Genomic DNA, 18333 nt, shown 5'->3' on the forward strand with positions numbered 1-18333 from the left:
AGGCAACTTAACAAAAAACAAATATATACCCATTTCAATTATTTATTTTTTACCAGTAAAAGCAATATAACATCTCCACATTCACAAATATACATTTCTGACATTCAAAAACAAAACAAAAACAAATCAGCGACCAACATAGCCACCTTTCTTTGCAAGGACACTCAAAAGCCTGCCATCCATGGATTCTGTCAGTGTTTTGATCTGTTCACCATCAACATTGCGTGCAGCAGCAACCACAGCCTCCCAGACACTGTTCAGAGAGGTGTACTGTTTTCCCTCCTTGTAAATCTCACATTTGATGATGGACCACAGGTTCTCAATGGGGTTCAGATCAGGTGAACAAGGAGGCCATGTCATTAGTTTTGGTTACATCATTGTAATGTGATACTATCACCAGAAGGTGGTGGTAACACACCAGCAATGTGTTTGTTGACATGTTTGATTCCACTGACGGAGGGAGTTTCAGTTTGTTCCACGACTGCATTTCACTCACTGCCTCTGTCACTGCAGGACCAACATGGAGCAAGAAGTCAGCACTCTCAGGAGGCTGACAAACCTCACAGAAGAAAGGGAGAGAAAACGTACAGCTGTGAGTTGTGTGGAAAGTCTTTTACCCAGGCTGGAGCCTTAAAAAGACACCAACTCATCCACAGTGGAGTTAAAGCATACAGCTGTGACATGTGTGGAAAGTCTTTTACCCTGGCTGAAACCTTAAAAAGACACCAACTCATCCACAGTGGATTTAAACCTTACAGCTGTGAGTTGTGTGGAAAGTCTTTTACCCATGCTCAAAGCTTAAAAAGACACCAACTCATGCACAGTGGATTTAAACCTTACAACTGTGAGTTGTGTGGAAAGTCTTTTGCCTGGGCTCAAAGCTTAAAAAGACACCAACTCATGCACAGTGGATTTAAACCTTACAGCTGTGACTTGTGTGGAAAGTCTTTTATTCAGGCTGGAGGCTTAAAAACACACCAACTCATCCACAGTGGAGTTAAAGCATACAGCTGTGACTTGTGTGGAAAGTCTTTTACCCTGGCTGGAGCCTTAAAAAAACACCAACTCATCCACAGTGTAGTTAAACCTTACAGCTGTGACTTGTGTGGAAAGTGGTTTACCCAGGCAGAGAACTTAAAAACACACCAACTCATCCACAGTGGAGTTAAATCTTACAGCTGTGACTTGTGTGGAAAGTCTTTTACCCTGGCTAAAGACTTAAAAAGACACCAACTCATCCACAGTGGAGTTAAATCTTACAGCTGTGACTTGTGTGGAAAGTCTTTTACCCGGGCTGGAGACTTAAAAAGACACCAACTCATCCACAGTGGAGTTAAACCTTACAGCTGTGACTTGTGTGGAAAGTCTTTTACCTGGGCTGGAAACTTAAAAACACACAGAATCATCCACAGTGGAGTTAAACCTTACAGCTGTGACTTGTGTGGAAAGTGGTTTACCCTGGCAGAAAACTTAAAAACACACAAACTCATTCACAGTGGATTTAAACCTTACAACTGTGACTTGTGTGGAAAATCTTTTACTCAGGCTGGAGGCTTAAAAACACACCAACTCATCCACAGTGGAGTTAAACCTTACAGCTGTGACTTGTGTGGAAAATCTTTTACTCAGGCTGGAGACTTAAAAAGACACCAACTCATCCACAGTGGAGTTAAAGCGTACAGCTGTGGGTTGTGTGGAAAGTCTTTTGCCCGGGCTGGAGCCTTAAAAAAACACCAACTCATCCACAGTGTAGTTTAAGCACACTACTGTGACTTGTGTGGTAAAGCTTTTGCTCAAAGTCGAAACTTACAGAAGCATCTAGTTACCCACTCTGGAATTAAGGCGTACAGCTGCGATTTTTGTGGAAAAAGGTTCAGTGACAAACAGTACCGAAATATTCACCTACGGATTTACACTGGAAATTATGTTTCCTGCTGTGATCAGTGTGGGAAACTGTTTACAACAGATGCACAGTTACAACGACACATGTTTAGCCACTCTGAGGAGAGACCTTACAAAAGTGAACTGTGTGAGAAGACTTTTAAAGTTCCACATCACCTGAAAAAAACACCAACAGATCCACACCAGAAATTAACTCTACAAGTGCAGTTACTGTGAGGATGTATTGATTTTTTTATCTTGTAATTTTAACCTGATTGTTTGGAACAAGTCTAATCAGTAAACTTATGGAGTTATACTGAATGAACAGTTTGGAAAAATGAAGAGTCATTTTCGCTCGGTAAGCTGAGTGTTATAATGTAAACAGTAAAACGTAGTTGGACATTGGCAGAGATCACTTACGCTGTCATTGTTTAGAAGCAGAGCAACACAGATGGATCCAGTTCTCAACCCTGTCGTCACTGTGGTGGTGGGAAAACGTTTCTCTGTGACCTTTGTGGAAAAACCTCCAATCATCAACGGGACCTTAAACCGCATCAACGTAGACACACTGGAGACAAAATGAACTACTGCAAAGAATGTGGGAGAGGCTTCCACACACCAAGTACATTAAAAATACATGAACTCTTCCACAGTGGGGTTAAAAAGCACATCTGTGACTAGTGTGGGTCATCCTTCACCACTGCACGTGAGCTTAACGAACAAGAATGAGCAAATCCACACAGGAGAGACACCATACAAGTGCAGACACTGTGACAAAAACTTCTCACAATCAGGTCATCGTAACAAACATGATTGTACACACATGGAAGCGAACTTCAGCTCTGACCAGTGTGACAAGAGCTTCAGGAATCTCAGTTCATACTCCAAACACAAACGATTCCACGCTGTAAATAAACTGTTTCACTGTTACCAATGTGCAAAAACATTCACTTCATTATCTGCTCTGTGCAAACATCAGCCTGATCATGTAGGACTGAAATCACTGGATCACAATGAATCTGAAGAGAGAGAAAGATCCTCTTCTGGCTTCAGGGTTGGACTTAAAAACCTTGAGATCAGGCTCCACAGAGTTCAGATGGAATCTCATGTAAAGAGTGTCAGCTGATGTCACATTTGGATCTGATGAGGTAGCTCTGATTTCTGGACCTGCAGTGAATAATCCTGAATGTTACATTTAGGAAGCTGCATGTATAGATATGTACATCTATACATGCAGCTTCTCTGTCACTGTCACTACATGCAGGGCGATCAAAATTACTGATATAGATATATATCAATTTCTTTCATTTGAACTTTCTTAGTTTTTCCAAAATTAACTTCTTTTTTTTAAATGTATTCATTTCAAAGAAATGTTAAACGTTAAAAACGGCAGCACACATAAGGACCCTTTAAATAATTCAAATTCTATTAAACATCTATTTTTGGCTCCTCCTTTCACTTTAGTGTATTTACTGTATCGTTGAAGTCCACATGTTGTTTTAATGAAATCATTTTGATCCACATGTTCTGCAGCTGTTTTCTTGTTGATTTGAAGTTTGCATTATGAAATCCTGATAATGTTAAAGCGTTAGTTATATTTGATGAACTCTGTGTAAAGTTTGTCTTATTAAACAGTTTGGTGTGAAAAATAAAGAAATGGTCTCAGAACAAGAAGTTTGAGCCCTGATTTCATATTCAAACTAGAGGGAGTGCAGAATTATTAGGCAAGTTGTATTTTTGAGGAATAATTTTATTATTGAACAACAACCATGTTCTCAATGAACCCAAAAAACTCATTAATGGTAAATGGCCTGTATTTATATAGCGCTTTACTAGTCCCTAAGGACCCCAAAGCGCTTTACATATCCAGTCATCCACCCATTCACACACACATTCACACACTAATATCAAAGCTGAATGTTCGTGGAAGTAGTTTTTAGTTTGTTTTTAGTTTTAGCTATTTTAGGGGGATATCTGTGTGTGCAGGTGACTATTACTGTGCACAATTATTAGGCAACTTAACAAAAAACAAATATATACCCATTTCAATTATTTATTTTTACCAGTGAAAGCAATATAACATCTCCACATTCACAAATATACATTTCTGACATTCAAAAACAAATCAGCGACCAATATAGCCACCTTTCTTTGCAAGGACACTCAAAAGCCTGCCATCCATGGATTCTGTCGGTGTTTTGATCTGTTCACCATCAACATTGCGTGCAGCAGCAACCACAGCCTCCCAGACACTGTTCAGAGAGGTGCACTGTTTTCCCTCCTTGTAAATCTCACATTTGATGATGGACCACAGGTTCTCAATGGGGTTCAGATCAGGTGAACAAGGAGGCCATGTCATTAGTTTTTCTTCTTTTATACCCTTTCTTGCCAGCCACGCTGTGAAGTACTTGGACGCGTGTGATGGAGCATTGTCCTGCATGAAAATCATGTTTTTCTTCAAGGATGCAGACTTCTTCCTGTACCACTGCTCAAGGCTGGACTGGGACAAAAAATCAGCCCGGGCATTTTGACTAGAGAACGGCCGACCAGGATAAAAATTGAAAATGTGACGTCATTCAGGGGTAAAACCGCAAAGGATTCTGGGAACTTGTGGCAAGAGGTGCTAGCGCACGCAGGCTTTCAATTGAGCTCAGTTACACAGCAATAAAAAAATGGCAAGAAGCTGTTGTAACTGCAATAGCCGGTCGCATGACAGCCACGGAAAGCCGACGGGTAAAGAGATCCTTTTTTTTTTTTATCGGATTACGTCGTTGAAGATAAATTTTTTAAGCCATGTTTCTGAAGTAAGAGCTGATGGTCTGGATATACCAAATATAACGTCTCAGAACACTCCAGCTCACATGTTAGTCTGCTCCATTCCCACAAAGGTCAGAGTTTTGTAGTAGTTAATACGTCATTTTTCTTAACATAATTGGTGATATAGGTTACAAGCAAGTCTGGCGCTGAACAGAAATTGTCGCGCTATGCTCCTTTGTTTATTGTGCATAAATAGTGAATTGTCCTGACACAATATTGCGTTTCGCTTCTGTTATTACCATGGTACACTGACAAAAACATATTCTTTTATTCACAGGATAAAACAGTTGTTTTGTATCACTAATTGTCCAGTGCGATTACAGCATACAGTATTATTGTCACTGCTACATTTCTGTGATGCTACCAGAAATTATTTCCACTACTAATTAATTACCGTTGAGCTCAAAGGTTATATTAATAAACTGTTAACGAATGTGTATTTATGAAGACGATTTGTGAGACTGGTAAACTTTGTTCGTACGATGGTCTTTCGTTCTACACGGTGCGTTTCAAGGTCCTGTACCCATCCGTCGGTAAACTGGTCCTGGGCTTGTTGCAGTGACCTGAAGTTACTAAACTTCATGAGTGTATGCACTCACTCCAAGAAGCGTATAATTATAAATATGAGCGTGGTGAAAGTTGGGCAGCACGCTAATGTATTTTGTCCACTCTGTGTGCTCGTAAGGGTCTGACCCTTTCACTCCTTTGATTTTTTCCTCGTATCTTTTCTTTGACTTTTCGTCGAGTATGTTTTTGTACGGACCGGCATTGTTCTCCTTCGTTTTGTACATTCCTTTTTTGTGCGGCAAAGAAAAAACAAGAAGGTATTGGAACCGGAGAATGAACGTTTTGCGGTGCTGCAAATGCTTGCATTTGATGCAGTACTTGGATTGTTATGCCACGAGTTCCCGGCATGCAATGCGCGAAAATCACGTGATTGCTAAACAAGGGGGAGGGTGCATCCAGCCTCCTCGGTTGTAATTGGTCCAGCCCAGAGTCGATCATGACCAATTGGCCAATCCAACACCTTTCATTATATATACCCTTCCTAAAAAAAAAAAAAAAAATCCATCGGCCCATAAAAACAAAAAATCGCCAGCGGCCCACCGGGCAAATGCCCGGTATGCCCGATGGCCAGTCCAGCTATGCCACTGCTTGAAGAAGGTGTCTTCCAGAAACTGGCAGTAGGACTGGAAGTTGAGCTTGACTCCATCCTCAACCCGAAAAGGCCCCACAAGCTCATCTTTGATGATACCAGCCCAAACCAGTACTCCACCTCCACCTTGCTGGCGTCTGAGTCGGACTGGAGCTCTCTGCCCTTTACCAATCCAGCCACGGGCCCATCCATCTGGCCCATCAAGACTCACTCTCATTTCATCAGTCCATAAAACCTTAGAAAAACCAGTCTTGAGATATTTCTTGGCCCAGTCTTGACGTTTCAGCTTGTGTGTCTTGTTCAGTGGTGGTCGTCTTTCAGCCTTTCTTACCTTGGCCATGTCTCTGAGTATTGCACACCTTGTGCTCTTGGGCACTCCAGTGATGTTGCAGCTCTGAAATATGGCCAAACTGGTGGCAAGTGGCATCTTGGCAGCTGCACGCTTGACTTTTCTCAGTTCATGGGCAGTTATTTTGCGCCTTGGTTTTTCCACACGCTTCTTGCGACCCTGTTGACTATTTTGAATGAAACGCTTGATTGCTCGATGATCACGCTTCAGAAGCTTTGCAATTTTGAGACTGCTGCATCCCTCTGCAAGATATCTCACTATTTTTGACTTTTCTGAGCCTGTCAAGTCCTTCTTTTGACCCATTTTGCCAAAGGAAAGGACGTTGCCTAATAATTATGCACACCTGATATAGGGTGTTGATGTCATTAGACCACACCCCTTCTCATTACAGAGATGCACATCACCTAATATGCTTAATTGGTAGTAGGCTTTCGAGCCTATACAGCTTGGAGTAAGACAACATGCATGAAGAGGATGATGTGGACAAAATACTCATTTGCCTAATAATTCTGCACTCCCTGTAATTTAACTGTTTTCGGTGGTACATGTGGAGGTTTATCAGCCACTCACACTGGCTGAAATGGTGAAAATGCTGTTATCATAGGATGAAATGAGGATTTGTTCCTCATTAACGAGTTGGGGGCACAAAAAATACTTTTCTTTCTTATTCTCATTTAAAATATCTAGCTTTTATTAAATAATTATCTGAATCTTGCGAACAAAGTTTTTATCTGACGTAAAATGTATAGAAATCATACATATACCAACAAGACAGTGTACATCACTGTCACAACAGCATTTGTTTTCATTCAAAGGCTTTTTGGCTTTAATACCTGGTGGGCCGGTCTCTAGTCAAAATGCCCAATTTTTTTGTCCCAGTCCAGCAGTGTCACCATGCCAGCTGACTGTATGTCATCATCAGCTAGTGTTGTTCTTTATACATCAATATTACCAAAGTTTACCATAAGGCAGCATAGAAAGTATTTACTTGCTTTCAGGTTTTATTCAAATGTTAGTCTTTTCAGTTGTTTCTCCACTTTTTTCCTGTTTTAAAAATCAAACAGCAGTTTGTAATAAGATTATCTTCTTTTTTTAACAGGCAGATAAAGTTTTGCATTGGCATTGGCTAATTTGCCAATTGTATGTTAAATATTCAAAAATGTTTTTGCTCAAAACATACGTGCACTATATGTCAGTAAAAATACTATGCAAATATTGCTGTCCTTGAATGCTGAGTAAACACTGACAAAGCACTGATTGTGTCTCTTGTACTTTATCAACGCAGTGTCTAAAAACTTTGCACCGTAGTGGTTAAAATCTCATTCTAATAAGAGTTAAAAGCGCATTCGGTTATTAGGTTTACAGGGTTACTGAATTATGGTTAATGGTTGGTAGAATTTTTTTTTAACATTATCTGCCAATTACATCTGCCACCCTTCTCCAAATCTGTGCCCCTACCTGGCCCCCCCAACAAAAATTTTCTAGACACACACACACCACTGCTTGGTGGGTATGCAAGTGAAGAGAGAGACTACATCAAAGGACACAATGGTTTCATCTGGATCCAAGGTAAGTAAAAACGGCAAAAACGAAACAACCAGGTCGCTGGACACACCGCTCCTGTGTCAGCGGAGAGCAGGCACACTTTGCTCCCTCTCCCCCACTCTTATGTTTCGGTGTTGCACTGACACGTCACGTGACTTAGACACTTTGGGGGTTGTTAAGTTGTTTACATATTAATTATATACATTTTTTTGTTTTTGTTGTTGAGAATTTTAATTGTAATTTTTGTATTATAGTTTATAAATAGTATTTGTTTTAATTTGTGTACTGGTTTGCGTGCACTTAAGATTTAAAAAAAAAAAAAAAAAAAAGATCGCCACCAGGGCAGACCCGATGGCATTTTCATGCTTCGCAGCATCATTTATTCTTACAATAATCACACGGTTGCTGTAACAGTACATTCAACGGCTTCAGCTCTCCCGCTGGCAGCCGTACACATCACCACCACCAACCCTGCAGCGGCATCGCAGAACACACCCTGCCACATACCCCCCTCGCCCGCTTCACCTCACCTCGCGAGCAGGCGAGGGAATTGGCCCGGACCATCGGCGCCCCATGCCCTAGCCCAGCGACGGGGAAGTGTCCACTCTGGCGGTCGCCCGCGCCTCCAGCGGAAGCCCCGGAGCTGGCCTGATGGCCACCCATATGGCAAGCAGCGGTGGCGCAGTAGGCGTGGAAGTGAGCTGGGGTTCACAGGTAGCTGGGCAGACGGCCGGCACGCAGGACTGTGCAGCCTGCGTGCCGAAGTGGACAGCATGCACCCCCGCGCACCTCGACCTCCGTCTCCAGCTTGGCAGGCGCGCCAGCCTCCGGCTCACCCCAAGCCGTGCGCTGTCCACCCTTACAGTGATCACACGGTTGCTGTAACAGTAGCCTACATTCAACGGCTGCAACCCTCCTGCTGCCAGCTGTACACATCAACACCAAAAACAACAACAGCACAAGCAGCGCACAGGTTTTAAGCCGGCGAGGCATCATTGTAGATGCCGTGAAGGTGAGTCCATCTCATCTGCAGTGGCATCGCAGACCACGAGCCGCAACAATAATAAAAAAAAATTATTTAATTATGAATAAATAATTTCTCCTAATTATGTCCTGGGTTTTAACTAATTAATTATACCAAAGGAAACATCACACAAACACTTAAGGTCATGAAAATTAATTGCGATTTAGCAATTCAATGAGGCATCCACCTTATTTATTGAAAAGTATCGTATCAGTATTGGTATCGGCGATACTGGCCCGAATTTACTTGGTATCAGATCGATACCAAAATATGCAGTATCGCACACCACTAGTGTTTGGGAGTTCCCTTTCAGTCGATTCACTCGGTACAACACATAAGCATGGGATATCACGCCCTCGTGTGTCCTGGCTGAAGAAACCTTTAATCACGCCTTTAAGGCAGATGACGTGTGATGACACGCGCACGGCCCTGCCTGCACATATAGCCGCTGTCATCACAGTCATCCCTCAGTTCGATAGCCGCTCTTCACCAAGCCAAACTGCTCAGTGGGGCCACCTTGTGTTGTACCTCGTTCCTCTCCTTCAGGGAACAGAAGTTATAGACATAACTATTCGTTCCCTTTCAGTCGATTCACTCGGTACAACACATAAGTATGGGACATATATACACGCCCCACAGAGCAGCCACCAAACCGGAATCGGACCACCACATCCTTAGTGAGTGGTAGACCCAGCAGAAAGGACAGCATGAGCCACCGAAGGGGCTGTAGCATCCAACCGATAAAACTGCACAAAAGTGTGCGTTGATGCCCAACTAGCTGCCGCACAAATATCAGCTACAGGCACCTCTTTAAAAAGAGCCCATGAGGTTGCCATCCCCCTGGTGGAATGAGCTCTGACCCCGTGGGGCAAAGCAAGACCACCGGTGCTGTATGCCAGTGAGATAGCTTCTATAATCCAGTGGGACAGCCTCCATTTGGACAGAGCTCTACCTCTATTTGGATCAGCGAAGCAGACAAACAGCTGGTCACATAAACGCACATTCTGAGTGCGCTCAATGTAGGTGCATAGCACACGCACTGGACAAAGAGAATGCATCCTCCTCTGCTCCTCAGATGCAAAAGGAGGGGAGCAAAAGCTCAGCAACTCAAACTCCATTGAGCTAGAAGATGCAGGCATGATCTTGGGAAAATAGGCAGCATTTGGATGCAATACGACCTTGTGGCCATCAGAAGAGAACTGTGTGCACGAGGGATGCACAGAGAGCGCATGAAGGTCACCCACTCGCTTTGCCGAAGCCAAAGCGAGAAGTAATGCAGTCTTATATGAAAGAAATTTAATATCCACAGACTCAATGGGTTCAAACGGGGGGCTACAAAGGGCCTCCAGCACCAAAGACAAGTCCCAAGCAGGCACACTGGACTTAAGCACGGGCCTCAGCCGGCGAACTCCTTTCAGAAAGCGTATGGCGAGGGGATGTGCACCTAGTGTCACCCCGTCAGAACCAATATGACAAGCAGATATACAGTGGGGCAAAAAAGTATTTAGTCAACCACCGATTGTGCAAGTTCCCCCACTTAAAATGATGACAGAGGTCAGTAATTTGAACCAGAGGTACACTTCAACTGTGAGAGACAGAATGTGAAAAAAAAAATCCATGAATTCACATGGTAGGATTTGTAAAGAATTTATTCGTAAATTAGGGTGGAAAATAAGTATTTGGTCACCTCAAACATGGAAAATCTCTGGCTCTCACAGACCTGTAACGTCTTCTGTAAGACGCTTTTCTGTCCCTCACTCGTTACCTGTATGAATGGCACCTGTTTGAACTCATCATCTCTATAAAAGACACCTGTCCACAGCCTCAAACAGTCAGACTCCAAACTCCGCCATGGCCAAGACCAAAGAGCTTTCGAAGGACACCAGGAAAAGTATTGTAGACCTGCACCAGACTGGGAAGAGTGAATCTACAATAGGCAAGCAGCTTGGTGTGAAAAAATCAACTGTGGGAGCAATCATCAGAAAATGGAAGACATACAAGACCACTGATAATCTCCCACGATCTGGGGCTCCATGCAAGATCTCATCCCGTGGGGTCAAAATGATCATGAGAACGGTGAGCAAAGATCCCAGAACCACACGGGGGGACCTGGTGAATGACCTGCAGAGAGCTGGGACCAAAGTAACAAAGGTCACCATCAGTAACACACTACAACGGCAGGGAATCAAATCCCGCAGTGCCAGATGTGTTCCGCTGCTGAAGCCAGTGCATGTCCAGGCCCGTCTGAAGTTTGCCAGAGAGCACATGGATGATACAGCAGAGGATTGGGAGAATGTCATGTGGTCAGATGAAACCAAAGTAGAACTTTTTGGTATAAACTCAACTCGTCGTGTTTGGAGGACGAAGAATACCGAGTTGCATCCCAAGAACACCATACCTACTGTGAAGCATGGGGGTGGAAACATCATGCTATGGGGCTGTTTTTCTGCCAAGGGGACAGGACGACTGATCCGTGTTAAGGACAGAATGAATGGGGCCATGTATCGTGAGATTTTGAGCCAAAACCTCCTTCCATCAGTGAGAACTTTGAAGATGAAACGCGGCTGGGTCTTCCAACATGACAATGATCCAAAACACACCGCCCGGGCAACAAAGGAGTGGCTCCGTAAGAAGCATTTGAAAGTCCTGGAGTGGCCTAGCCAGTCTCCAGACCTCAACCCCATAGAAAATCTGTGGCAGGAGTTGAAAGTCCGTGTTGCTCGGTGACAGCCCCAAAACATCACTGCTCTCGAGAAGATCTGCATGGAGGAATGGGCCAAAATACCAGCTACTGTGTGTGCAAACCTGGTAAAGACCTATAGTAAACGTTTGACCTCTGTTATTGCCAACAAAGGTTATGTTACAAAGTATTGAGTTGTATTTTTGTTATTGACCAAATACTTATTTTCAACCCTGATTTACGAATAAATTCTTTACAAATCCTACCATGTGGATTCATGGATTTTTTTTCACATTCTGTCTCTCACAGTTGAAGTGTACCTCTGGTGCAAATTACTGACCTCTGTCATCATTTTAGGTGGGGGAACTTGCACAATCGGTGGCTGACTAAATACTATTTTGCCCCACTGTAAATGTGTTAAAGTATAACATGTTTATTAAATTACTATTTCTGTTTTTCTTTTAATTAAGTAGATGTCATGTAAGAACTTTAATAAGTTGCTCTTGTTTATGATCATCATTTAGATTTATGTTTCACAAAAACCATTCAGTTTGTATGTCGTGTTGCATGAGTAAGACAACAAATCAACAAGAAACACACTCAGGGAGTGTGTGAGTTATCTGATATCAAATAAAATTTCCATCTGTGCACAAATGTTTTTAAAGAGTGATTTAAAAACATTTAAATTTAATGTCTCTTTTCATTCATTTCTGTCTCTCTCTCTCTCTCTTGTGATTGTTGACATGACTGAAACTCTACCTTAATTTTTGATATGTATGTTTTTTGAACACATGACCTTTTCCCTATTTTCTTAATAACAATGCCTTTGTTGTAAAGCTACACAAAATTAACATGCTACATTCATCCAAGGTGATGAAATTCTTTGACAGTTGCTATATATAGTACACTTTATGTCAACACAGTCAAAAGTTTGGACACACTGTCACGGATTTGCTGTGTGGGTAGGCAAGATGTGGAGCAGGCACGTGCAGAGGGGGGGCTAGAGGGGCTTGAGCACCCGCCCCTTTCCTGATGGGTGCCCAAAGTGCCCTTTTGTTGAGGCAACTTTTTAAAAAAAAATCTTTTTATTTTATTTTTATTTTTTTTATGTGTGTGTGTGTGCGTGCGGAGTCCTGTCTGTGCCCCTCAACAATAATATTTAACTATTAATCACAGTTTTGCTAAATAAAAGGATCTTCTTGCATCAGTCACATGATCACATTTAACCAATGATCGCCCTTGACGGCAGAACGCGCTGGTTACGAGCCGGGAAAGAGCTCACAAAGAGCACGCGCATTTTTAGCGGTCCAGACCTGTAGAAGAAACACAAGTTAACTCAGAGACACAGACTGATGCGACAAAACCAGTAAGTAGGTGTACCGCGTACACTGTAGTGTGTAGCACACAGGAGTATTAGCTTATTACGTACACGTTGGTAAGTTGTCTTGTGGCAACTGACGAACTGAAACAAACGAGCGTGCTGTGTGTGCAACAGCGCGACAAACGTTACCTGTCCTTTTATTAACTGCACAAGTAGTGCTGGTCACAGCTGCTGGCTACCTGTGTAAGGCTGTCATGGGTCTGTAGCTCTGTCACCGTTTTAGGGAACATATTTAGTTTTAAAGTATTCAGAACATATTTAGTTTTAAAGTAAGTTTCCGGGCTTTTCCTGCCTTTCTGGAGGGATTATATTTCACTAAAAAACGATCTAATATGCATGTCCACATAATAATTATTATAATTATAATATATTAAAAACACACGCTGTATTTTAAAGAACATACATTAAGAAGCAGATTATATTAGATTTACATTTTAAATAAGACAAAATTTGGATTTTACAGCAGTAAAATGATTGTATCTCTACAGTTTAAAAATGTAATAAGATTTGCCCCTGCACAGAGTGGATAGTGAAACAAATGAAATCATCATAATGACATTATTTCATATTTATTACTTCCCCCTCCTCATTGCTTTATTATTGTAGCTCTAGTAATGAATAATAATGTAAGGATTCTGAATCAGCACCATGAGTATATACAGTATTCTGAAGAAGGTCTAAAATGTCACTGTGTGTGCATGTGTGTGTTTTATTTAGATGGATTTTTAAAAAAAATATTACTCATGATATAACATTGTCCAGACATGCCTGGTAAGGACATGAGGAGGAAACAGTAGGAGCTGTGTGAGGATACTAAAGGCAGGGCTATAACATTTTTCTGTCATCATTTTATTATAGATTAAGTGCAAGAGTTGTTAGGTGTGGATAATTAGATTATAGTTTATTGCAATAGCAAGTTGTGCCTTGTTCTCACATAGCAAGTGGGAGAGTGATATATGAAATGATGGGATGGAAGGAAGAAGAGAAGCAAAGAGTGATTCACAGGCAGAGCCTAAATTATTTCTCACAGTTTTTTATTGCCTTATGGTTCCAAGCGCTGTCACCAATCTTTGCATTTTGTTATTATCTCATGACACTTGTTTAATCAGCTACCACCTCTCCTGTGGACTTTTTAATGTCTACAGTCTCAGATCAACACAGCCCTGCCCTTCCTATATTAGATTCTTGATGAATGTGTGTTGTTGTTATTCAGCCTGGTTCAATGTGCCCCTTTTTAACTTTGAGCACCCGCCCCTTTAAACCTCTCTGCACGGCCCTGATGTGGAGTCAAATGCAGGACTCAATGAAAAATTGAAAAAATGGACTCTACACATGTTTTATAGTTTAGATTCCTGAAAGTAGCCACCCTTTGTTTTCTTGATATCGCTGCAAACCCTTGGCCTTCTCTCAATAAGTTTCATGATGTATTCACCTGAAATGGTTTTCACTTCATAGATGTGCCTTATCAGGATTCATTTGTGAAATTTCTTGCCTCCTTGAGATGAGATCATCAGTTGTGTTGTGCAGAAGTCAGGTTGGTACACAGCTGACTTCTGACTGATACACCCTAAATATTGCACGGTTAAAAATAACCCAATTTGTAACCCAATGCTGGGTCAAATATTGTTGTTGTTTCAACTTAACAGGGTTGGGTTACTGGTTTGACCCAGCACTCTGGGTTAGGATAACTATCCAAAAATTGGGTTAAATTGACCAATAACCAACTTGAGGTTAATAAAATTGGGTCGAAACTCAAAACCTATCACTAGTGTTATATTACCTTTAGCATTTAGGTTAAGATTTCTACTTACTATAAAATTCAGCATATAAAAACTAGATTCAAAACAGATTTTCTCAAAAATACGTTTATTGCCATATGATACATAGAACATACAGCAAACTTCATACAAAATATATCAATGAAAGTAAAATGCAAGTAAAAAAAAATGTACCAAAAAATATATATAATTTATTATATCGATTACTTCAAATCAGTCTTTGGTTACAGCACATGTTAATACACATGAAGACATGCTATGTAAAGTCAGCTCTGTTTTAGAACAAATTACATGTAAAAACTCTTAACTTTAAAAAACTGAAGAATTTATGATTTTTTCAGTACTTAACATCTGTGTTGGTCAAGTTACTTGAAAAAAGTAATCAGTAACTAATTACTGATTACTCCCCCCAAAAAGTAATCCCGTTACTTTACTGATTACTTATTTTCAAAAGTAATTAATTACTTAGTTACTTAGTTACTTTTTAAAAACACGATTTACAACCTGAAGAGGTGATAAAGCGATAGATCTTTCAGCCCAATTCTACTTTTTCTACATAATCCATCATACAAAATGTAATCAAATGGAAAAGTCTCTTTTTTTTAACTTGTTTTATCAGTTTTAATCCTTTAACTTTATGCATCAAATAAATATTAAATTATATGCACCATTCTCTGACTTGAAGAACTTAGTTTAATATTTAAACTTATTTTCTGCACATTCCAGCACATAAAATAAAATATTTTTTGTGTTTACACTCACTCTTTCAAATAGATGCAAGTAAAACACAGCAGAAAATAAATAAAGTCAAAGACTCAGTGGTCGTTTTGCTCTATTTTCACCTGTAAAGCAGGACTGGGGGTAGGCGGAGGTTTACCCTGGTGCAGGTGTGCTGCGGTCAGTTGACGAATCCGCGAGTTTCTCTGTGAGTTTCCCATTACGTCGTTGCGCACTCGGTGCTTGCTTGAAAGTTTAGGGGGGTTTTTTCGCTGTAAAAAGTTTTCTTCCCACGCACAACGGACGCTAATGTTTTTGTCACTTTTTATGGAATCAAACTCAAAATAAGGTCAGTATTTCCAAGCTTTAAACGCTGCACGCTCATACTCGCTCCCACAATCGATATATGATCCATTGTTGATCTGGACACAGCTGTTGTCACCAACGGCGCACTTGCTTACGTCACTGTCATGAGACATTCTCGCAAAAAAATCACGGTTTTAGTAACGCAGTAACGCAGCGTTCCTACGGGAAAGTAACGGTAATCTAATTACCGATTTTGCAATAGTAATCCCTTACTTTACTCGTTACTTGAAAAAAGTAATCAGATTACAGTAACGCGTAACGCGTTACTGCCCATCTCTGCTTAACATACATCAACACTTGGCAAGACTTAGAAAAGTGGCAAGAGGGAATCTCCTTCTCAGATAATTTCATGCACCTTTATGAGCAACATTTTACGCTTCCATCATAGCTAAATGAGCTCTCACTCGATTTGTCATATTCAGTGTTGGGAATAACGCGTTATTAAGTAACGCGTTACAGTAACTACGTTATTATTGTGGTAACGAGCACGGTAACTAGTTATTATGCCAAAATCAGGAACGCGTTAGTCGTTACTGGGATTTAGATAGGGTCGTTACTCGTTACTTCGTGTGGTGGCTGTCGCGGAGCTTCCACAGATTCAATAACATTAGCAAGTGGTGGAAGCCAGCAGGTGGATGAAGGAAAAGGGAGGCAAGAGGAGAGACCCGAAGCGGCCGCCGGTCCGAGTGTGAACTGAACTTCAGGTAAGAAGTTATGACCTGCAGTCTCTCTGGGTCAGATATAAACCAAGTTTAGGTGCAGTTTATTTTCGTTGTGCTGACTTTTTCCGTACTGCGTGCTAGCTAGCATGAGGGAGTTTCTATACAGCTGGGTGGGTGCTATGAAGTTAATGGTACGCTGGAGCCACTATCAGGGACAAACAGAGACTGCAGCGTGTTGTGCGCTCTGCTGAGAAGGTGATTGGCTGCAGACTCCCATCTCTGCAGGACCTGTACACCTCCAGGACACTGGGGCGTGCAGCTCGGATCTCAGCTGACCCTTCTCACCCTGGACACAGTCTGTTTGACCTGCTCCCCTCAGGCAGGAGGCTCCGGTCCATTCGCACCAGAACCTCTCGCCATAAGAACAGTTTCTTCCCCTCTGCTGTTGAACACATGAACAATAACCATAAGACTGTTCCCACCACTAACACATGACCCTACGCTGTGTTCACTGCATCATTCAATGTTTGGCACTGATCACCACCTGCACTCATGTACATATCTATCTACTTAGCACTTTTAATTCTTATTCTTATTTTTATTTTAATGTCTATTTTAGCGTAATTTATGAAAGTATGTTTGCACTGAAGCACCGCAGCAATTTCCTAATGTTGTAAACCTGCTCAACATTTGGCAATAAAACCCTTTCTGATTCTGATTCTGATGATGTTGCACTTTATTTTGTTCATAAGTTATTAGAGTTGCCAACCGTCCAGTCTTGTATTCAGAGAAAATATTACGCGTTTCTTATTGAGGTGAAAAGGAACAGTTTGTCCCCTAATTCAGCTACAATGAAAAAGGCACAAAGCTGGAGTTATTCTGTGTCTTTACGCTGCACAGCTGCCTCTTCTTCTTTCATTCTCCCCCCTCCCTCTCCCCTTTCTACTTCAATCATGAAAACTGATCAGTAATCAGCTGATCGGCTCTCTTGTTTGTTTATCGCCCACTTTGCGCCAAAAGAGGAAACCAGCGGATGTCGCGCTAAACCGGGGCGACCGTGGCTCAGGGGGTTGGGAAGCGTATCTGTAACCGGAAGGTCGCCGGTTCGATCCCCGGGCTCTCTGTCCTGGTCGTTGTGTCCTTGGGCAAGACACTCTACCCTACAGCCTACTGGTGTTGGCCAGAGGGGCCGATGGCGCGATATGGCAGCCTCGCTTCTGTCAGTCTGCCCCAGGGCAGCTGTGGCTACAACCGTAGCTGCCTCCACCAGTGTGTGAATGTGGGAGTGAATGAATAGTGGCATTGTAAAGCGCTTTGGGTGCCTTGAAAAGCGCTATATAAATCCAATCCATTATTATTATTAAACAACAGCAGCACGTTTAAGCTTGATCAGCTGTTGTTAGAATTTATTTAATATTAATTTCTAGTATCAGCTGATGTTTGCTGGAGCCATCCATCCATCCATCCATCTTCATCCGCTTTATCCGGGGCCGGGTCGCGGGGGCAGCAGCCTAAGCAAAGAGGCCCAGACCTCCCTCTCCCCAGCCACCTCCTCCAGCTTATCCGGGGGAACACCAAGGCGTTCCCAGGCCAGCCGAGAGATATAATCTCTCCAGCGTGTCCTGGGTCTGCCCCGGGGCCTCCTCCCGGTGGGACATGCCTGGAACACCTCACCCAGGAGGCGCCCAGGGGGCATCCTTGTCAGATGCCCGAACCACCTCAGCTGGCTCCTTTCGATGTGGAGCAGCAGCTGCTCTACTCTGAGCCCCTCCCGGATGGCCGAACTTCTCACCCTATCTCTAAGGGAGAGGCCAGCCACCCTTCGGAGGAAGCTCATTTCTGCCGCTTGTATCCGCGATCTCGTTCTTTCGGTCACTACCCACAGCTCGTGGCCATAGGTGAGGGTAGGGACGTAGATCGACCGGTAAATTGAGAGCTTCGCTTTTACACTCAGCTCCCTCTTCACCACGACGGACC

At 42.3% G+C, this 18333-nt stretch overlaps 1 protein-coding gene across 2 annotated transcripts in view; it reads left to right on the forward strand.

The window, feature by feature from the left end:
* LOC113018538 (uncharacterized) overlaps positions 1-18333 on the forward strand; it is a 68073-nt gene that overhangs the window by 17509 nt on the left and 32231 nt on the right. The window contains exon 3 of one of the 2 annotated variants that reach the window (XM_080299852.1): positions 514-2200. The exons of the other annotated variant lie outside the window; for it this stretch is intronic. Within the exon in view, the coding sequence (XP_080155978.1) occupies positions 514-1758 (1245 nt within the window). The 3' untranslated portion in view covers positions 1759-2200. Of the gene's footprint in view, positions 1-513; positions 2201-18333 lie in introns of those variants that run through there. 2 annotated transcript variants of the gene reach the window in all.

Source organism: Astatotilapia calliptera, chromosome 3 (assembly GCF_964374335.1).
Source record: "Astatotilapia calliptera chromosome 3, fAstCal68.1, whole genome shotgun sequence".
NCBI lineage: Eukaryota > Metazoa > Chordata > Actinopteri > Cichliformes > Cichlidae > Astatotilapia > Astatotilapia calliptera.